The sequence below is a fragment of the Lottia gigantea genome, assembly GCF_000327385.1.
Source record: "Lottia gigantea unplaced genomic scaffold LOTGIsca_55, whole genome shotgun sequence".
NCBI classification, from domain to species: domain Eukaryota; kingdom Metazoa; phylum Mollusca; class Gastropoda; family Lottiidae; genus Lottia; species Lottia gigantea.
Genome location: NW_008709889.1, coordinates 1,481,189 through 1,504,509, shown reverse-complemented (window position 1 = coordinate 1,504,509; position 23,321 = coordinate 1,481,189). Strand labels below are relative to the sequence as shown.

Here is a 23,321-nt window from a genome sequence, read left to right as displayed (position 1 = left end):
TCATTGTCATAATGCAAAAATCAATGTCCCCTTACAGACTGTTATAATCAAGTTGTAATTATTTCCCTTCAAATTTCAAAACTATAACCCTTAATACAGCTTTTTCTGAAAATATTTTAGTAGCCCTTAATTTCGAAGTTTTAGTTTCAGAATGGATAGCTCATGCCAATATTATGAGTTCAAGTTTTTATCCTAAGACAATTTAATGTAGGCTGTCATGTTCTGAGAAATCTTCACAATGTCAAGCTATAACTTAACATCAATAGGCACTTTTCTTGTATCACAGTTGTTTGTAAATACAGTCATTTTGTATTTGTACATTAGTGGTTACAGCCTCTCAGAGGCCTTGACATAAGAAATAATTTGGAAGTTTATACAATTTAAGGCTATAATTGGCTGTATTCAATCTTGTACAATCTGATCACATTATCTACAAACTTTCATGGTAAGGTGGATATTGCAGTCAAGGTATAAGACGCAGTTCGTAAAGCTTGACATTGTGATGATGGGAATGGGCCTAACTTTATAATATCAATACTGTAAAAAATTGACACTAAGCTAGATAAACCTCATTAATAAACTGTCAAACAAAACAACAATATCATCATCATCATTATATTGACTGGGGATCACCAATATTACATGACTGAGTATTCTTATTACCACATTACACAATAAAATCCTGTAGTCTATATTGTCTATACATCATACAAATAAAACATGTTCTGAAATAAAACAAAGTTGATGCTCCAACTAGGAAAAGTTTCACAAAATTCACTTTTCATCATTCTGCTATTTCCAGGGACATTCGAAACCACGATCTTGAGAACCAGAGACTAAAAAAACAGATTTTCGAACCGAAAAAGCAAAGAAATGTCGTTCTGTGTTTTGTTGTTAGTGACGAGGTCATAAATTGTGTATTTGAGAATATATATTTTCTGAAGAATCTAATTTCCAAGAGCGCTGTATCGAATACAGCTTCATGGAATTATTTTATGACCATGCAAACACATATTACGTTGGAAAAAGAAAAAGTTTATATCAGATCCCATGCATTTATCTTCCACTTGACATATTAATATGTTCTCTTTTCATTGTTTATAACAAAAATTAAAAATGCTGAAGGCAATTTTTTTACATTTGAACATGACACAATTTCTAAAATACGCGAAGAATCCGTGCTATAAGTCATTAAAGAGAGTTAATCATATTTATGAGAATCGGGCCTATGTATCACGATTATTTTTTTCTTCCGCAATGCATCGATAAGGAACGAATCGCGGTTCATCGATTCAACGGTGAATTGTTGCAGCCCTATTAAATAGTGTTCATATTGAATACTTCATTAAAATCAAAATCAACTCTCAGTCTGCTTTATATTGGCTCAAGATTCAAATAATAAATAATTTCTATGACAAATTTTTAAACAAGAAAAAGTTTTTCAAACATATAGATTGACAACAGCTTAATATCGACAGGGTTTACACTTTAGTAGTATATTTACAGCTTATATTATAATGATATTAATTGATGATATATCTACATTTTGATCCTGTCTATCATCTTTCTCAAGAATCAGAAAGTGTTTAAGTAATCAAAGGATATAAATCATAAGTGATAACTTCCTTTTTATGTCTTTTAATTTACTTCATTTCATCCTTTTAAATGCAAAAACAAAGAAAACTTTCTAAATTCAAATTTGAAAATTGGTAATTTTTTTGTAACGTGGATTGTTTGGAATGAGAGCAGTAAAACAGCCATATCAACAAGCCGAAATTATTACCGGTACATATTTATATTTCTGTTTATTATCATTATGTAACATGATTCCATTTCTTCTCAATAAACATATTTTCTATAACACAAAAATAATAGCACCATAAGACAAAGAAAAGTCTGGTATTTTTTCTATGAGCGTTACATCATCAATGTAACAGATGTGTTATTACTTTACTCAATTAATCTTTCATTCATTCCAGGTTATAAACAATATTTATATTTTCTAAATCTTATCTTTATCTAACTATCTTCAACTTAAAGACATGGCCATATTTCATAGAATTTTTCAACATCTTTAACTTATAAGAGTCATGGCTATATTTCATTTTATGCTCCCCATCTTCAACTTAAAAAACATGGCCATATTTCATTGTATTTTCTCCTATCTTAGTAACTAACTTGACCTATGCTGCATAGAAACTGGATTCCTACTCAAATCAAGCACCAACTGGACCTCTACAAATTACAGCTATTGTGGCCTATTCTAAAGGTTTCGCTAGTGCTTATGGTCAGATTTTTTTTAAGAAAACTCGAGAAATTAAGATACCAGCAGATAGCAATAGTACAGATCCTAGTAAATCACAATTACAATATATTAAATGTCTAACTGTTAGTCCATCTGAAGAGACATTGGTAGCCTCCACAGACCTGAGTCAGTTATATTATGGTACACACACACTGCACATTTCACCTGAACCTCAAATTACTCATAACTCACCTGGTTTGGTGATACATAAATTTGTAATTCTAATCTTTGAGAATATGACATTTAAACACTTGACAATAGTGTATGGTCATCTAGATAATCATCTTATAAGGGCCCACTGATATAAACCATGGGAATACAAACAACTGAATAATTCTTCTGAAATTGAAGAAAACTCCATGAATATAATTTGTACCACTTGGCCTTGCACCATTGCAAACATTTAGAGTATCGACAACTTAATTTTAACTTAAAACTATTTCCATAATTACAGTTTCCATAATCAATTCATGCACCATATTGTCAATACCTACAATGACAAATAGCCTTGGGCCTGAAGCTTATCAATTTTTACACAAAGGTTTGACAAGCTTTGATAGAAAATCAACTTTTTAAGTCATGAAACTTTAACAAATTCAAAACCAAATTCGCACCCATAGTACCAGTATACTATGATTCAGATACACTAGAAACTTTACCTTCAGTTAATTCATAATCAAATATCTAACATTAGACTAAATATTACACTCTCTCAATAAATCCTAAATTTAAATCTAATCCTCCTACACACAAACATTAAACTTAGCTTCTAAACTTAATTTTCTTTTCACCTTGATTTTAAAACTTTACATTCACATAACTACATGAATCCATTTATTATAACTTGAGGCACTGTTCTAAATCCAGTGGATTTCACAAGATAACAGTAATAGAATTTTCCATACACACAATCCTAAAAGCATGGCACATGCATGTAAACTCGCTTAAAGTTTAGATAGGTTACATAAGGTATTCCTGTTATTGAATGCAGTACCGGTACTCTCTTCCTGTAAGTCTACAAGACTACCAGAGTTACAAGTAATTCATAGCAAAACCATGTCTTAAATCATCTCATTGTAACCTGATACTTTTCTGTCTGCCTTAATTCAAATCTCCAAGCAGAAGTCAAAAATTTCACTCAAGGTGCCAGATGTTTTATCTTGAAATTTGAAACAAAGATGATATTTTTAAGGTCTTAACAATCAAAACTAAATGAAGACTCTATTAACCAGACTTGCAGGAATTTGTCTTTTAATCATCAACAAAGAGGTTGAGTCTTGATAACCTTGACTATCGATTACCTTAAATCCAGGTCGACCAGTTGTCAAAATAATAAAGTAATGTATCTGTAGTAGGTACAGGTGCAGACAACTAATCAAGCCATGTAAAAGAAAAAGATGAAAAGGGGATATAGAGCACGCCTGACATGTTCTACTAGTTTTTATTTAGTACTGACATAGTATTTTCTCTAATATATTTATTAGTTAAATTTATAGAGTTAATCAAATAAATATTATTTGGTATAAGCTTATATGATGGTAATTTAGATGAACAGTAAAATGGATACTAAAAGCCAATTTTTTCCAACCCTACAGGTTTACAGTTGTAAATCAACTCATTAAAAACTAAAAAAAAATCACAAAAGGCCATCGCTGTTAGTAACATCATCAAACACTGATTGAAAATTGAAATAGTGCAAATTGATGCTATTAGTGTCCTCAATGCACATAAAATTGTAGAAACATCTTTGCAATCCCTTTAAAGTGGCACCTACATAAAATATAACAACCTGCAGTATTTTGTTTTGTTGTGGTTGAACTGGATCGAAATTCAATAATTACTTAACAAATCTGCAGATTATTACAGTACATCAATTCAATCACAGTACACCAACATTTTGTGTGGCCTTCTTCCATCTCTACCTTAATGGACTGATTTAATCATCTGATGCCATTCAGCAATTCTCTGCCGTTTCCGTAAGCTGAAGCTGACTCGGTAATGAATGTTGAATTACGGTGTGTCTTCGTGGGCAAGACTCGTTACATTCGGTTTTTAGAGAAGTGATTTGTCTAGCGGTAGTAATATTGCAACCTAAATATAGTCTTTAAATTTAGAGACTTTGGGCGATAATTCTGACACTTAAATATAATGCTAAATTTTGACTAATGGTTATCCAATGATAGATTTTATTATCAGTTTGAATACATATCTTACAGATGTTTTGTTTTCAATGACTTTGTTTACAAACAATTGAAGTCATGAACGACCGGCCTCTCATATTTAAATTATATTGACATAGTTCCTGTAAAAAAAGGGTTTGATTTCATGCTTCACCCGCACATGAAAAACAAGATCACAAGATTTTTAAACCATGACCAAGATATAAAGAGTACAGTTTTGTTCTTGAAGCCTTTTTCAAAACACAATTCTATTGCTACATAAAAATAACAATGTCAGGTAGGTATATTGTAAAACTGTAGGGGGGAAAACAACTAATATTACAAGTAAGCTTATAGTACTTACTAAAAGATATAATTCTATTTTTAAGATTTTTGAAACAAAATGTTGTAAAATACATCTGTTGCATGATTGTTATAAGAACTTTTTCCAACCCAAAAATTTACTATCTAATTTCTAGAGGAATATATTCATCTAAGAATATTTGGTTATCATCTGGTAGAGCTCAATCTCACCTGCCAGTATCACTGGGTTTCTGACCAATTTTAATTTTTATAATTTTTAACTGGATATTTCAGCTTTAAGCTTTTTAGATAGGTTTCTTTTGGAACCATTTTCTTTACATAATGTATGTATCTTACCTTGTATTGAGGTCAGTATTTTCTACTATCATTACAGCATCAGCCTCTCTAGTAGCTTCTTCATATGATGGTGGTTGTTGACCTTTATAAGCTGGTGGGTCATTATTGGGTGGCCATGTAGTTTCACCATTAGACATTTCATAATCCATTGATTCACTAGTTGACACTTCTGGTTCTACCTTCTTCTTTTCTTCTCGTAATCCTGGTTTAGGAGCTGGAGGGGGAGGGGCTAACGGTCGGGAAACAGAACTATTGTATGGTGGAGGTTTAGAGGGAGGTGGTGGGGCAGTGCGTTTGGGGACAGGGATTGGTTTTGTTAAAGAAGGTGTTTTCACAGATACAATACTATCATCTATTTCTATGTCAGAGTCTTTAGTTAAAGATCCATTGTTCATTTTGCTTTGAATAGGAGCAGCTTGTGAAGGTTTCATTCTGTTTACTACGTCCGAGGTATTCACATTGTCAGCTGAATGTTCTTCTGTCGATGTCTTGTGTCCATGAAAGTCTCGTGGATCCCAAGAGCGGCGTTTATTAGAGGAAGATATCTCATTTTGTGCTTCATGAGGATTCCATGATCGTCTCTTATTAGGAGAGTCAGTGGTACTAGATTTAGGGGCACCTAAGTGAGCCAAATACGCATCTGCTTTAGCCATAGCAGCCTGAATATCATCACGACTTAGTCTACGGTTTGGTTCAACATCTGATCTGGTACTACCAGTGCGTAATTTAACACAGGAAGTTTCCCTTTGATCTGAGTCTTTGGAATGTGATGAAGTGGAATCAAGACTTAATCGAGATCTGTGTCCCAGTCGGTTTGATGCCTCGTTTTGATTTTGATTTAAATTTGATCGTAAATTTAATTTACCAACACGATCCAATGGGGAAACATTTGAGCCAGTTTTTGATCCATCTGATGGTTCTGAAGAATTGTTATTGTTCTTACTAAGACTGGTGAATACCTTTCCAGTCCTATCTCTACTTCCCTCTTCTACTTGTTCATTTTGCAACTTTTTTCGTAAGTATGTTTTTGTAATTGTCCCTTCTTCCACGGCTGAATCTGAGGTCACTGAACGAGGACTGTTATGAGAGCTTGCTTCTGAAGAGCTAGATATTTTTCGTGTAACCTCAGAATTGTTGAGCGATTCTGTTGTTTCACTGTTTGAATCACTAGTGTTACGAGAACGATTTGAATAATCTCTTGAACCACGATTTCTTGATTGATCACTATTTGAGCGTTCTCTTGGAGAGATAGATGGTGCTGCTAAACTATTTGAACTTATGTCCCTACGAGACAAACGTGATGATGTGGAAAAGTCTAATGTAGAAAATGATTTGGGTTCGGGACTGGTAGGTCCACTAGATAACGGAGACAGCACAGGTGAACGTGGCAGAACACGACTGGGTGAAGATTTTCGATATCCTGTTTTGGGTTTTGATTGACCATCTGTTTGGGTGTTTTCAGCTTCCATTCGAGCAAATAAAGCCCTAGTGTAATTAAATCGTTGAACATGATTTGTGGCTTCTAATAGAGTTGGATCTGGTTGCTCAGGAGTAACATTGTCTAACTTAGGTTCTGAAACAGTTCTACGTCTTTCAGGTGAATTACTCATTTTCTGCTTCTTAGATACTGGAGAACGATCAACATCCACGGAAGGTGGTGGTGTTAAGATGGATTTACTTTGACCAGTACCAGATCCACCTGCTTGAAACATTTCCTTTATTTTACTCACATTAGATCCAAAATTAAGTGACTTTTGTCCACCCTCCACTGCCTTGTCAATAACTTTCGTCTTTGTAAGCACTGGCGGAGGTTGATTTTCATTATTTTCTAATTCAGGTGCTCCACTTCGGTATTTACTACTATGTAAAATATTTCTCTTATCCATATTGAGTATTGAATGTTTTTCAGTGATGTCAGGAGATTGTTCTAGTTGAGTATCAAGTGACTTGTGACAATTTTTTGAAAGAGTTGTTTTGATTGGTTACAGTGAGAAGATGATCTGGTAGTAGACACTCAAATTGTCCAATCATTTTTCTTCCCCTGTTTACTTTGTTTTTAGATCTGAAAAAAAAAAACATAGAATAATTTAATGTAATTTAATTTAACAATCTGCATGAATACGAAAATGTTTGTGTTTGCATGTACTGACAATAAAATTAGAATTGGATAAATTGAACATTGAGGTCTATAAGATACCATTTCAGAAGACAATTCAGAAACACCATTCATGATATAAATAATACCAGTGTAAGGTAAAGTCAGTTAACTCAGTCTCTTTAACTCAACTTATCAGTCAACAATAGTAACCTAATCTTAACAGAAATAGAAACCTTGTATACTAAATGAATCAGGTAGTTGTACACAGATCAAATTTCATGTTTAGTTTCCTTTAACACTTAGAGGGTCTTTTTTATAAATACAACTTAATCAACTTATTATCAGGGCCATTATCAATTAAGAAAAGACAAACATATTTGAATATAAATGCTGTAAAGTATCTTTGGTTCCACCAAAAATCAAATACCGGAACCGTAATGTTTTGCTCTTGAAGATTTTAATATCAGTTATATTATGTCCATAATATTTATACTGAAATAGATAAGGTCTGAAGAACAGATCAAACTTCTGTCACAAGTTTATGCCTGATAATAAGATCCAATAACTAATTTTCATCATGATAGTACACGTAAGCTTACAAGATTGATTGACTTCTGAGTTCTATCATTAGTTAAAATTTACTGATTGTAAGCTTACTTCTTGAAGAATCTATTTTGCTTTAAGCTCTGTGGAAATTGTACATGGGAGCAATTTTTAAGTCAATATGTTGTTTAGTTAAAGTGAAAGAAATAATATTCGAAAAGAATTTCAAGTACCGGTATTCTATTGTAGAAAAATAACGATGACCAGTTTAAGGACTTATGTCTGTTTTTTATCTTATGGAAAAGGATAAAATAATATAAGCTTAGACAATTAATCCTTCAATCATATTTCAAGCTTTTATCATTGAAGTCATAAAAATGAACTTTGCCATCAAGGCTCAATCATTGTTTAAGATATTCTCTGATGTGTCATATGTACTTAAATATACCATGAAGCCTTTATGTTACTACAAGCAGGAACTCTGACAAGTAAAATAAAATAGTCAAATAAATAATAATTCAATAAACTAATTCCTTTTTCTTGCTTAAATCTTTTCTCCATTAATAGGTAAGAGTTCAAAGTTTGTAGAAAAAGCGTGGCCTAAAAATATAAAAAGTCAGTACCTGTAATAATTGTCAATTGCCAAGAAAAAAGGCCAGAGGTTGTAGACTAACACCTAAATCAATGATATGATTTTACTGTGTCAACAAAACTTGATTACAAGATAAATAAATACTGGACCCTTGTCTTATCTTCATATTGTTAACAGAAGACAATATTGTCAAATTAATAAAGGTCAAATAAAAATTGTCATCAAACTCTCTGGAGCTCATCTGTTTTTTTTTTCTTCTTTGAAAATATCACCAAGTAGGATTAAATCATTCAGAATAAGACTATTTCTGTTAATTGATGATAAGGAAACGAAATGACTATTTGATCTAGTCATTTTGTCTGATTTCTGTTATTATTATTTATACAAGACTTTTATATTCTAAAATAACTTAAGCTGATATTTCTCTGGGACAGCATACTCAAATTTTTCCATAAATTCATAAATTCTGTTGTCACTGATACTGGTTATAGTGGTCAATCATGTTTGAGAAATCTTATTTCTAAAACACAAGTTATTTTATACAGTTCATACTAATAAATTGAGCTTATTCATACCTTGGAGTAGGCCTAATGACTATTGCTATTGCCTAGCAGTAGTACAATGAAATACAGGCTGCACTGTCAGTGGTCACCAGAATAAAAAAATATGGTCCGAAACTAACTAAAACTTATGTCCTAAAGCAAAGTCAATGATCAGTTGACAATAAATATGATGAATAGCCTTCAATTAAAGGTCACCCAACCCTATCCTATGGCCTATTCAGTCCAGATGATCATGCAGGGGCTAACCTTATTTTACTAGTCCTATAGTATATTTATAAATATATACAAGTCTCATTTCAAGCAAAGTATTTTGGCGTTAATCAAAACAAATCTTGTAAGAAAACGTATTCTATGAATAGTGCCATTCATTTATAACTGACAACTGAAGTGTCAAACAAAATCAAAAACTGTCACTGACAGTGTCAATGTCGCCAATGTCTCTTCTCTGTCATTCATCCCTATAGTTCAGACATAGTATTGCTGCTCAGGTATCAAATCTTTCAATCACTGAGAAATGAATTATTCACTAATAGAAATATAAAGTGAGAATTGAACAATGTATGAGAGATAAGAAGTTACAGGTGACAAACCGGACACTTACCTTTCTTAAACATGACTGTTCCGCCATTTTTATTTGACCCTTAAACGGTGTCGAATATATTGATAAAGTTATTTTAGTCCTTCTATGAAATTTAGTACCACTGGGTAGTGCGCTTTCAGTTTAAATAAAAAAAAGATTGTCCAAATATTATGCATCTTGATTTTGCTAAGAAACTGTGTTGAAACACTTTAAATGAAATTTAAAGTTAATTAACTATATTCACAATATTGTCAACTGTTAGAACTATTAAGGGAAGGGCGGTAACTTGCAGCTATTTTAGTAGTGTACAGACCACATAAATTGTATCGTATAAACAGTGTTACCTCCTTTTCCAAGTTGTAAGTTGGTAATATTGTGAGTATCGCTATAGCTAATAAAATTGATATCAAGTGTCATTTTGAAGCCGTTTATTACAGTTACTAAACCAAGATAACGTATTGAAAATTAAATTTACCTACAATCCACTCTTGCATGGACTATTTTGTAGAGTAAGCAAATTGCCACGACACCGATTAAAGGCGTGAATTTTACGATCGGCCCTTTGTCGGTGAAATTTTCATGATTAACTAGTTTCTGGAGTCATTGATATTGATTGTCACTTGTTAATCGAGACATTTAAAAGACTTCCTTTTTATACGCCCACATGAATATGTGGTCATATTATTGTCGTCGCCCCTGTCCGTCGGTCCGTCCGTCAACATTTCTTGTGAGCACTATAGAGACTACAGTTTTCATCTGATATTGATAAAACTTGGTGTGATGCTTTAGATTAATAAGATCTCGATCAAGTTCGAATTTGACATATTTTCCATGAACGGTTTTTGAGATATTGCCCTTGACTTTGTTAAAATGCGTCAAAATTTGTTAAAAATAGTTCGTGAGCAGGATTGACGCTACAGTTTTCAACCGATTCTGATGAAACTTGGTGTGATCATTGGAATTGATAAGATCTCGGACAAGTTCTAACTTGACGCATTTTTGATGAACGGTTTTTGAGTTATTGCCCTTGACTTTGTTAAAACACGTCGAAATTTTCAAAAAAAAATAGTTGTAGAAGGCCTAACATCATAAAAATTACCTCGGTGGCATCAATTGCCCTTAGTTTTGACGAGCTTTAACCTTTCCTTTGCTTTAATTTCGTTTTGTAACAAGGTTTTATCTTGTGTCAAACGGAACTTAATTATGTTGATGCATGAACAGTGGTAGACAATTTTATGTTTCACGACATCTATTTGATGGTTTGCCTTGTTAATACATTTTTTATAGTATACATTGTTCATTTTAAATCATATTGACTGATAACTGAGGCGTTCAAACTTTGTTTTTTCACTATTAGTGTTCTTGTATAAACTTCAGTGCACTCGAACATGTTCCGAGCTATTAAGAACGTAACACGAACAGCGCACAACAAAAAAACTCCACATCCACTTCCGGTTCCGCTTACCTCGAGTTTCGATTTCAGTTTCTGAATTTGTTAGACCTTCCTGCATCTGTAGGGCGTTTTCCCAGATAAAGAGCTGCCAAACCTGCACATTCACAAATCAGAATAAGAGTTTACGTCTACTGAAGCAGATAAGAACTATTTTCAGCATGACATCTGCGAAAAAAGCCTTTGATCGTTTACCAAACACTGTCGTTCCGTCGAATTATCAGATCAGACTGCATCCGAATTTGACAGCTTTTACATTTGACGGAACAGAAGAAATTTCAGTTGAGGTATGTTCATGCAGCCATGATCTTTCATGACTTTCCAGTATAAAAGACCATACACATTATCAACAAAAGCTCAAGTCTATATGTAGATCTAATAATAATCTTATTAGTGTTGAAACGGTTAGTGAATTTTACGAACAGGGTAATCGTTGGCAATAACCGTTTGTTACCCGGTTAATCCCGGTTAATTACTTAAGATTATAAAAGTAGTCAAAAACGCATTAACTCACCGTTAACTAGAGTAAGTGTGAATGAGTACCCAGGAACAATTTTGGCTAGTTCCCTGCGAATTGTTGGTACCCATTGAAGCGTCTGCTTAAATGTAAGATTACGAGCGGGCCTGACAAGAGTTCAGACGGACTGACGCCATTGTCAGTCATTGCTACAGTCTCTAACTGATCAAAGGTTTTTATACCAGTTGGGGGGTCATTGAAGTCGCTGCGAATCAGTGTACTGGTTCCACAACTGGTATAAAACTATTGTCTCAATGAATCCGTACTCATGAATATTAATAAGCTTGAAGCTGATTGACAGGCAAGAAGAAACAAAAAGGCCAATTAGAGGAGAGTTAATATAAAGTAATACGCTATTTATGATTGTTTTATTCTAAGCAACTCGTATTCGATTGAAATAATAAAACTAATAGCAAAACTTGCTCTGTTTATACTTCTTATAAAATTGACGGTTAACCGATTATCTCAAATCAAATCAAAAATATCCATCAGAGGCTGGAATAGAGGCAGATATTTCAGACTGAGTTTGAATTTGAGGTACTCCACCTAATCATAAGTGATTAGGCCTATTTGTCATCATCAAATTTCTAGATCTAAATCATAGTGGCATATTTATTTTAAAAAGGAAATTTTAAAATTGATAGGCATTCTGTTTTTAGAATAAGATGCTATTTTATTTTGTTATTTAGGTGAAAAATGCAACAGACACAATTATTGTCAATTCTGCTGATATTGCTGTTCAAGAAGTGACATTCAGCGTTAAAGGTATCATTTTTTAAGATTAATTTTATTAAAGTACATGAACCCATGCGGGTAGTGCTTGTAAGCTATAAGAGGTGTATTATAAATAGTTCGGTTGTTAATTTCCTATCTGTGTTCTGAATTTTTTTTTAGGAAAAACAGACAAAGTTACTGGAAATGTTAGTTTTGATGTTGATAATGAAAAAGCTTCATTCAAATTTCCTGTTCCATTACCAGTAAGTATTTATTCAGTAATTACTCAGTACTGTCAGAGTTTGTAGGATAGATTGTTTTGGTCCTTGCCATTAGCTGACTATATTGCTTTATTAGTAGTAGTGCTATATTTGATGTTCAAGAGACTCTCAATTTCCAGAATTTTCTCAAGGGTCATTTATTTATTTATTTATTAATATAAGTGAAATTTATTAATAAGATAATATATTTGAATCCTGTCTCACATTTTTCACTGGTAAAATAAAGTTATATAAAGTTTATAAGCCAGGTTGTATCACATATTTAATTTTTTATTTAGATTGGAGAAGGAGTATTGAGTATTAAGTTTACTGGAGAACTGAATGATAAAATGAAAGGTTTCTACAGAAGTTCCTATACATCACCAGATGGACAAGAAACACATGCTGCTGTTACACAATTTGAGGTTGCTGCTGTCACTATGTTTTGTGTTAGTTAGAATAAACTGTAGTCATTTGAGACATAGTATAGAATCAAAATGTTGGAAATGTATATTTTGTTGGTTGTTTTATCACATACCTTTGAATATTTTGATTACTTTTAATAATTAATTGTGGAACTAAAAAAGTTAAATCAGCTATAAGAAATAAGTCTATAATACAAAATCTTTCATGTCTCAAAAGTACTTAAAATGTGAATCATCTATTTCCCCTCTGTGGGTGAACCAATTGCATCTTTTCATAGCAGGAAACACAACTAGCTTTTTACTTGGTTTGCAAAACACTTTCAAATTTTGTCTGTGAGATCTTGCCTTGAATGTTTCCATCTTAAGAGCATTGTGTGCTTTAAACTTTCCTTGCAAATTTCACTATTATCTTCTCATTTCTCTTTTAATTGTAGGCAACTGATGCTAGAAGAGCTTTCCCATGTTGGGATGAACCAGCTATCAAGGCCACATTTGATATCACATTGGTGGTACCTAAAGATAAAATAGCTTTATCCAATATGGTAAGTTAAGTTTTCAATGTTATTTTTACATGTTTTTAGATTACAAGGCTCTGTTTGATGTCCTTTGTTTGATGCATGTGTTGATCATGGCAGTTTTCCAACTAAATTTAATGGTAGTTTGACGATGCACGCAGGAGGTTGAAATCAAAAATTATAAATTGTTTTATGTTGTCTCGTTTGAACATTGATTTTTAATGGCTGCCGTAACTTAAAAATCAATGGATGGATCTGGACTTTTTCAGTTATATTTTATTTTATTGTAGCCAATCATACATGGAAATCCATTAAAAGATAACGCAGATCTAATAGAAGTAAAATATGCTACCACACCTATCATGTCGACCTATTTACTAGCATTTATTGTGGGAGATTATGATTTTGTGGAAGGCAAGGATAAAGATGGAGTATTAGTTAGAGTTTACACACCAGTTGGAAAGAAGGAACAAGGACAGTTTGCTTTAGAGGTTAGATTTGTTCTAACAGATCTCTTTCTTCTCGTGTTTGAGCTGGAAAACTAATTTATGTTCTGACTGAACAAGGGATCTCTTTCTTTCATGAACAGATATATTTTACTAACCTTACTCATAAAATTTTTATTTTTCTTGAAAGAATACAGGACCCAGACAAAAATGATCTATAAGTGATATATGAGAGCTTGACCTTGTGTTTTTTCTTACAAAATTAATCAATGATGGCAAATCATCTTTCAGGTTGCTGTAAAGACATTACCATTCTACAAAAACTATTTTGGCATTGCTTATCCTCTTCCTAAAATAGACCTAATAGCTATTGCTGACTTTTCTGCAGGTGAGATGTCTCTCTTTTGATATACAAGCTCAAAAACAGGTTTCTTTGTTTCTTTGCTTATTGTACTTTCCACAATGATAGTCTGTCCATTATATTGTATCATGGTTTTTTACACTTAAAAATTTGAATCCTAAACCCTTCAAATTATTCACTGTAAAAATTGTGAATTTCGGGGTGTTGAATAATAGACTAATATTCATATTATGAGTTAAATTAAGGCTCAATCAATCTGTCCCTTTGAGACTCAATTTTCCCTGAAATCATCAGTGCAGTAGTGCTTGAAACTGAAATTGAATTAAAATAAAAGACCTTTAAGATGTCGTTTTATTTAAGGTGCCATGGAGAATTGGGGTTTAGTGACTTACAGAGAAACAGCTTTATTAGTTGACCCCAAAAATACATCAGCTCATGTAAGACAATGGGTAGCTCTAGTGGTTGGACATGAATTAGCTCATCAGTGGTTTGGTAATCTTGTTACTATGGTAATTATTTTGTTCTTAAGTAAAGGATTTAAATCACAAATATTTTATGAAATGTTGATGTATATTGCCGTCGCCCCTGTCCCCGTCCATCGGTCCACATTTGTTGTATGCACGATAGAGGCTACAGTTTTTATCTGATCTTGATGAAACTTGGTATGCATGTATATATTGATGGGAACTCGATTAAGTTTGAGAGTTATTGCCCTTGGCTTAGTAAAAACACGTTAAATTTGGCTTGTATGCACGATAAAGTCTGCAATTTTTATCCGATCTTGATGAAACTTAGTATTCATGTATATATTGATGAGATCTTGGTCAAGTTTGAAATTGGTAATAATCGGACAAATGGTTTTAGAGTTATTACCCTTGACTTAGTTAAAACGCGTTAAATTTGGCTTGTATGCACGATAAAGACTTCAGTTTTTATCTGATCTTGATGAAACTTAATATATATGTATATATTGATGAGATTTCGGTCAAGTTTGAAGTTGATAGTAATTGGATGAACGATTTCAGGGTTATTGCCCTTGATTTAGTAAAAAATTTGACTTGTAGTCTTAAAACAGGATGCAGTTTTTATCTGATCTCAATGAAACTTGGTATGCACAAGATCTCAGTCAAGTTGAATTGGTAACAAATGGGTGAACAGTTTTGGAGTTATTGCTCTTGAATTAATTCAATGCATCTGATTTGGATTGTAGGACTGATAAAGACTATGAGATCTCAGTAAAGCTTGAAATTAGTAAAAATCGATTGGTTTCACATATTAAACCACTACAGACTTAGTTATCATTTCTGACAGCTGGTAGTGGGCATATGTTACCTTGCCTGGCAAGCTATCTTTCTTATTATTAGAACCTTTCTTGATTGATCTTATGTGAAGATCACTTCTGGGTATGCATTCACGATCTATGATTTTGATCCTTTTCTTACATGACAACTGTAGCATGCCTTGGTACTTCTGCTCCTGTTATAGAAATCAAGTTGACAGATTAGTTCTTGATTTCTCCAATCTTATTTAGAAGTTGTGATAATTCAAAATTATATTTTCAGGAATGGTGGACTCATCTGTGGTTAAATGAGGGTTTTGCATCTTGGATTGAGTATTTGTGTGTAGATCATTGTTTCCCAGAATATGATATATGGACACAATTTGTAAATCAAGACATGGGACGAGCTCTAGAGCTGGATGCTTTGCATAATAGTCATCCTATTGAGGTGGGTTTACATAATAGTCATCCTATTGAGGTGGGTTTAAATAATAGTCATCCTATTGAGGTAGGTTTACATAATAATCATCCTATTCAGATGGGTTTAAATAATAGTCATCCTATTGAGGTAGGTTTACATAATAATCATCCTATTGAGGTAGGTTTACATAATAGTCATCCTATTGAGGTAGGTTTACATAATAGTCATCCTATTGAGGTGGGTTTAAATAATAGTCATCCTATTGAGATGGGTTTACATGATAAGCATCCTATTTAGATGGGTTTACATATTAATCATCCTTTTGAGATGGGTTTACATATTAATCATCCTATTGAGGTGGGTGCATCATAATTATCATATTGAGGTGGGTTTACATAATAGTCATCCTATTGAGGTGGGTTAAAATAATAGTCATCCTATTGAGATGGGTTTACATCATAATTATCATATTGAGGTGGGTTTACATAATAATCATCCTATTCAGATGGGTTTAAATAATAGTCATCCTATTGAGGTAGGTTTACATAATAATCATCCTATTGAGGTGGGTTTAAATAATAGTCATCCTATTGAGGTGGGTTTACATAATAATCATCCTATTGAGGTGGGTTTAAATAATAGTCATCCTATTGAGGTGGGTTTACATCATAATTATCATATTGAGGTGGGTTTACCTAATAGTCATCCTATTGAGGTGGGTTTAAATAATAGTCATCCTATTGAGATGGGTTTACATAATAATCATCCTATTGAGATGGGTTTACATAATAATCATCCTATTGAGATGGGTTTACATAATAATCATCCTATTGAGATGGGTTTACATAATAGTCATCCTATTGAGATGGGTTTACATAATAATCATCCTATTGAGGTGGGATTACATCATAATTATCATATTGAGGTGGGTTTACATAATAATTATCTTAGTGAGGTGGGTTTACATAGCAGTCCTCCTATTTGAGATAGGTTTACATAATAGTCATCCTATTGAGATGGGTTTACATAATAATCATCCTATTGGGGCTTGTTGTACAATCTAAGCATTTAATTATAGGTACCTGTTGGTCACCCATCAGAAGTAGATGAGATATTTGATGCTATTTCCTATAGTAAAGGTGCCTCAGTAATTAGAATGCTACATGATTATATTGGAGATGAGGTTTGTAGTGTATTGTGTATATATAAAATTATGGTTTAATGTATTGACTGCAATGGAACCAACTAACCAGTTTCTTTTATGTAATAAAGATATAATGGTGAATGTTACCTTTGTCAACTGTTAAATTTGTCTAATAATTGAGTTCAGGATCGACTGCTTGAAAGAAGGCATAGTGATATGGATATGTGAAATATTATATTAATTATCTATTACCCATTATTGGTCCTTTTGAAACTATATACTTCTGGTTTTTTTTAGCATTTCCGAAAAGGAATGAATCATTACCTGACAAAACATGCCTATAAAAATACCTTCACTGAAGATTTATGGGCATCTCTAGAAGAAGCTAGTCAGAAACCAGTAGGTGAGATGATGACTACCTGGACCAAACAAATGGGTTTCCCAGTTATTAAGGTACTTCTTAGAAATTTTTTACAGAGTTTTATCTCATTGAAGATCTGTAATAACGATAAACATTCTCAATTTCTTTGGTTTAAATACTGACTGAAGATAAATATGGTAACACTTGCAAACCATTTGAATCTATTGATTTGTGAAGTTTAAAGCAGTTTTGTGGAAGAAATTTTCCTCATCAATGATGTTGATTTTTTTCCCAAAATTGTTTATGTTGATTACATAAATTTGAAAAGTTTCAATTTGACGAACATTTTTTAAGTTATTGCCCTCATTGACTTAAAACATGGAAAATATGTTCATGAGCTCAATATATCTGCAATTTTCATTCTATTTGAAACTTTGTATGATCATTGGAATTGAGAAGGTCTTGATTAAGGAGTTGATTACTTTTCTGAGTATTGAATAGAATTTTGTTTAATCATTATTATTCTTGTTGCTCTCTTGAGTTTGAAAATTTAACAAAGCTGCTGAGTGGAAGAATGTTTACCTTGTCTGGAAAGCTATCTTTGTATTTATATAACAGGTAGAAGAGAAACAAGAAGGAACAATTAGAACTGTGACTATATCTCAGTCTAAATTCTGTGCTGATGGTATTCTACCTAAAGGTAAATTTATCCACAGCCATGTTAATGGATTATTAATAATTTTTGTGGGTTTTTAAACCACATATTATAATGAATATGCTGAAATTGCATTGAAATAGAAGTTTTTTTGTTAAAAGTTGCCAAGCATCATATTCAAACTATTTTCTACTGTCAGATTGCAACTGAGATCACATTGTTTAATTGGGTGGTAATTTTGAACTATAATTATAATATTATAGGTGATAAGTCACTGTGGATGGTACCAGTTAGTATTTGTACCTCAAATAGTCCAGCTAAACCAGTACAAACTGTTGTTCTTAAAGAAGCCAGTTCCACAATAACCCTGAATAACATAAAACCAGAAGATTGGATCAAGGTAAAAATATAATCACCATCTTTTTCTTATTCCCAATGTAGCTGGGGTTGCTCAGTCCAGAGATCATCCTGGTATAGGTAAAGACAAGGCATTGGAATTTTCAACTTGGTTTCAATCTGTCAATTATGTAGATCGTAGGGGTTGGCATGGAAAAGAATAATTAATCAAGGTTCTGGTAGACCAACATGAAAATGTGAAACATCATGTTTCAGGTCCTGTTTTAATATTTCTAATGTACAATATATAATGATTGTAGGTTAACAGTGGTAGTGTAGGTGTTTATAGGGTACAGTATTCATCAGAAGCTTTAGATAGACTTATACCAGCTATTAAAGATAAAACATTACCACCAAGAGATAGACTAGGACTGGAGTCTGATTTATTTGCTTTAGTATGTATTTCAAAGTTTGAAATCTTGCCTGCAACCCTTGTCTAAGAATATGAATCACTTCTAATTTGCCATACAGTTGACTTGCAAAAGTTCAACCAACAAATGATCATCTAATTTCATCTCTATTTATCAACAACCTGTTGATACATCCTGATTTTAATAGCAATATCTGTTATTGTCTTGGCCTATTTTATTGTAATTTTGTTAGCTTAAGTAGGTAAAGATCCATTAATTTCATACCTGTTTTCTATTATCATTGGTATATGTTTGATACTTTTGTAGGCGCGAGCTGGTATGATATCAACAGTAGATGTATTAAAGGTAGCTCAAGCCTATATTAATGAAGATAACTATACAGTTTGGAGTGATTTATCTACAAATCTATCATCTATAGCTATATTACTACAATACACTGACAGTTATCCACAATTCCAAACTTTCATCAGAGATCTTTTCAGACCTATCTCACAAAAAGTTGGTTGGGATACAAAACAAAATGAAAGTAAGTCACTTCTTCTGTTTTCTGCAATAGAGAAGGGTACTGACAAATTCCTGGGCTAATTCCAATATTAAGGTGTCAATTGAAATTTTACATAATCTTTTATCTTAGTGATTACAGGACTCACATGGTGCAGATGTCTTTATTGTTTTGAATTAAAAATTGAACTAGTGAAAACCCATCTTCTGTAAACTAGTGTTTCCAAGATTATTAATGAATTTAACTTATTATAGATATATTAAACCTTTGATAAAATCAAGATATTTCTGACATTAAATTACAGGTCCATTGATAGCTATGTTACGAGATTTAGCCATAACTAAAATGGGTAGAAATGGAGATAAAGAAATACTAAAAGAAGCTACCAAAAGATTTGAAGATCATGTTAATGGGACCAAAGTTTTACCAGCTGACCTAAGAAAACCAGTAAGAGACCTTATGGACTGGAATAGCTGCTTGAATCCATACTTTCTCATTGGACCTTGATATTTCTTGTCTGACTATAATAAAGATTTTGGCAGTCTGAAAGTAGACCCATGGCCAAAAAATTTCTAGGTTAAGGACTGAGCTTTAACTTGTCCTCTATTATTACAACAAATTACAGATGTAAAAAATAATATAACTGGTACAATGTCAATGTAATTAAGATTTAACAGACTATGTAATTACTTATTACAGGTGTATATAACAGTCTTATCTAGTGCTAATGAAGAAACGTTTAACAAAATGCTTCAGGTAAAGTACACTATGATTGTCCTACTTTCAAGAACTCGACTAGATTAATTGGCTGTGGTCTATATATTATATATAGGTATATGATTAATTGGCTGTGGTCTATATATTATATATAGGTATATGATTAATTGGCTGTGGTCTATATATTATATATAGGTATATGATTAATTGGCTGTGGTCTATATATTATATATAGGTATATGATTAATTGGCTGTGGGCTATATATTATATATAGGTATATGATTAATTGGCTGTGGTCTGTATGTTATGTATAGGTATATGATTAATTGGCTGTGGTCTGTATGTTATATATAGGTATATGATTAATTGGCTGTGGTCTATATATTATATATAGGTATATGATTAATTGGCTGTGGTCTATATATTATATATAGGTATATGATTAATTGGCTGTGGGCTATATATTATATATAGGTATATGATTAATTGGCTGTGGTCTGTATGTTATGTATAGGTATATGATTAATTGGCTGTGGTCTGTATGTTATATATAGGTATATGATTAATTGGCTGTGGTCTATATATTATATATAGGTATATGATTAATTGGCTGTGGTCTATATATTATATATAGGTATATGATTAATTGGCTGTGGTCTATATATTATATATAGGTATATGATTAATTGACTGTGGTCTATATATTATATATAGGTATATGATTAATTGGCTGTGGTCTATATATTATATATAGGTATACGATTAATTGACTGTGGTCTATATATTATATTTAGGTATATGAAGAAGCTGATATGCAAGAAGAGAAAGTAAGAATCAGTAGATCATTGGGTTCTGTTAGAGATGAAGAATTGATCAAGAAGGTTCTGGATTTCTCTTTATCTGTAAGTAGTTATGCTTTTTGTTCTCTAAAGGCTAAAACTTGTGTTTACCGACCAAATTGAAGAACATAAACGCGGTAATGGCATGTCACATAATAAATTTAAGCGACATAATTTGTGGATACATATGATTAATGATGTAGAATTAAAGATGGATGCTGCAAAATTATCCATCAGCTTGAGTAATTTCAGATTTGTAATTAGTAATTGGTATTTAACCTGCTGATCTTCGATGGATTAGAAAAAATAATGCACATTTTTTTTATTTACTTACTGATAATTATTTCATTTTGCCATGTCAAATAATTTTTCAGGAAAAAGTCCGATCTCAAGATTCAGTATTTGTACTGGCCAGCGTGACAGGCACTGTCAGGGGCAGACAATTAGCATGGAAGTTTGTTCAAGATAAATGGAGTGAATTACATGATAGATATAAAGGTGGTTTCTTATTGTCTAGACTTGTGAAGGTAAGCATGTAATTCTATTACCCCTGCGGTCCGTCAGTTCACATTTGGCTCGTGCTTACTCTACAGGCTACAATCCTTATGTTTTCTTTTGATTTTTATTTTGTGGTTGAATGAAGATGTTCGATTTTCGTAATAATTTGATAATTTTTCACCAAAACTAAGTGTATTCACTCTATTAGCTATATAGTGCAACTTTTGCTCACTCTTCAAGCAACAATTCTTTTTGGATTCTTTTGATTTTTATATGCCCATATAGTATGGAAGCCTATTGACATTGATTCACACTTGGCTCGTGCTCACTCTATAGACTATAAACAATGTTTTGTACTTACAATCAAAGCTGCTGGTGGGCATATATCACCTTGCTTCGCAAAACTATCCTATTATATTAGGAAAGAAATAAAATGAATTTGATCCTAATTAAAATAAAAGTAAAAATGTTTAAGGAGAAGGCAGTACAGATTTATAATGAAGACAACTTTTTAAGTATCATATTTTATTTTCATTTTTAGTCAACGACAGAAAATTTTGTTACAGAAGAAGATGCAAAAAATGTTGAAGTGAGTTGGAGCTTTTTTCTTTGAAAAAACAATATTTCATATAATTATGTTTACTTCTGGTCGCTGTCGGATAAAAAACTGTCCTTTTTTAGATAGATTGCAAAGTCCCGCTTCTGTGCCACTAGTGGCTCTTGTTTTTACAGTTTTCATGAAGATATTAGAGAATTCACGTGATGACATACTTTCCTTATAAATTAAAAAATTTTTTTATTTAATATCATCTTTTTTTTTTCAGGAATTTTTTAAAGCCAATCCAGCCCCAGCAGCAGAAAGAACAGTGCAACAGTCATGTGAAAATGTTAGACTGAATGCAAGATGTTTAGAAAGAGATGGGAAAGCTCTAGAAAACTGGCTGAAATCGAAGAAATAAACTGTTTTAATAGACAAAATGATTTAAGCTCTTCTCTCCAAATATTATAAAGTGCTACCAATGTATCAATATACTATGATCAATTTATTATTATTTGAATCATTTGTTAAATTTTCACTTTTTTTTTTATTTTAAATTCCACATGTTTCCTTTATCAAAGTCATTTACTTGTGACACGGAACCTCTTGTAGTATTTATATAACATTCCACACTACTGAATGAAACAGTCAGCTTTTCACTTTTTGAACCTCATCAATTGTATCGTACAATTTGGAAATACATTTGTTTTTATCACCATGAGTTAAAAGCGTTAAACAACTTTATCTAGACAAGGAGTTTTAAGTGATACTATCTCTTTCTTTTGAATTAAAAACATGTTATATGTGGTTTAATATTAAACGGGCTAAAGGTCAAAGTATGGTTTTGTTATTTGTTGTGTAGTTTGCTTACTATATATTGGTACTTTGCTTATATGTTATACTTCGAAATTTCAATACATGAATTTATTTTTGTTAAATTGATCAGCACAATTCATGAATAACTTTTCTTTATGACTAGTCATTTATTTGTGTTATTTGTCCTCTTTATCATGCCTAATTTATTTCTCCTATCTGTTAAAGGAAGTATAAAATTCTATAACATCCATCAAGTGGGTTTGCAATACAAAAAAATAAAGAAAGTACAAAGTGAATAAAGTTTTGCAGGATATATGCTTCAAATGGAGATGGATGATAAAACTAAATTTTCTGTCAATAATCATCTGTTTACTGATATATTTCAAAGGATTACTTTAATTATGTCATGATTGGTATACATTGAAATACCAAGATCTAACAAAAGAAACTTCTTCTACTGTCTACTTCATCAACATTGATGGGTTTATAGCATTGCTTAAAAGCTTTTTGAAACAGAGCCCATGTTTTCAAACCCTTCAAGACATGTTCTGTACATATTACATGCAGCAAAAAAAAAATTGCAGTTCGTTTCTTG

General features: G+C 32.2%; 2 protein-coding genes across 2 annotated transcripts; one reads left to right on the top strand and one right to left on the bottom strand.

Moving 5' to 3' along the window:
• Positions 1 to 4,585: 4,585 nt before the first annotated feature.
• LOTGIDRAFT_166072 (hypothetical protein) lies at positions 4,586 to 7,010 on the bottom strand (the record flags this gene model as incomplete). Its single annotated transcript, XM_009063108.1, has 2 exons — positions 4,586 to 4,607; positions 5,125 to 7,010. The coding sequence occupies 2 exons, from the start codon at positions 7,008 to 7,010 to the stop codon at positions 4,586 to 4,588; spliced, it is 1,908 nt and encodes a 635-aa protein (XP_009061356.1).
• A 3,972-nt stretch (positions 7,011 to 10,982) lies between these two features.
• Positions 10,983 to 23,022, top strand: LOTGIDRAFT_204438 (hypothetical protein). The gene is made up of 21 exons (XM_009063107.1): positions 10,983 to 11,237; positions 12,157 to 12,232; positions 12,362 to 12,444; positions 12,741 to 12,890; positions 13,301 to 13,408; positions 13,672 to 13,872; positions 14,119 to 14,215; positions 14,549 to 14,697; positions 15,751 to 15,915; positions 16,967 to 17,071; positions 17,330 to 17,485; positions 18,012 to 18,093; positions 18,312 to 18,448; positions 18,705 to 18,839; positions 19,122 to 19,341; positions 19,622 to 19,764; positions 20,017 to 20,073; positions 20,830 to 20,937; positions 21,249 to 21,401; positions 21,914 to 21,961; positions 22,197 to 23,022. Exons 1-21 carry the CDS (start codon positions 11,112 to 11,114, stop codon positions 22,329 to 22,331), a joined length of 2,634 nt encoding a protein of 877 aa, XP_009061355.1. The 5' UTR covers positions 10,983 to 11,111; the 3' UTR covers positions 22,332 to 23,022.
• Positions 23,023 to 23,321: the final 299 nt, after the last annotated feature.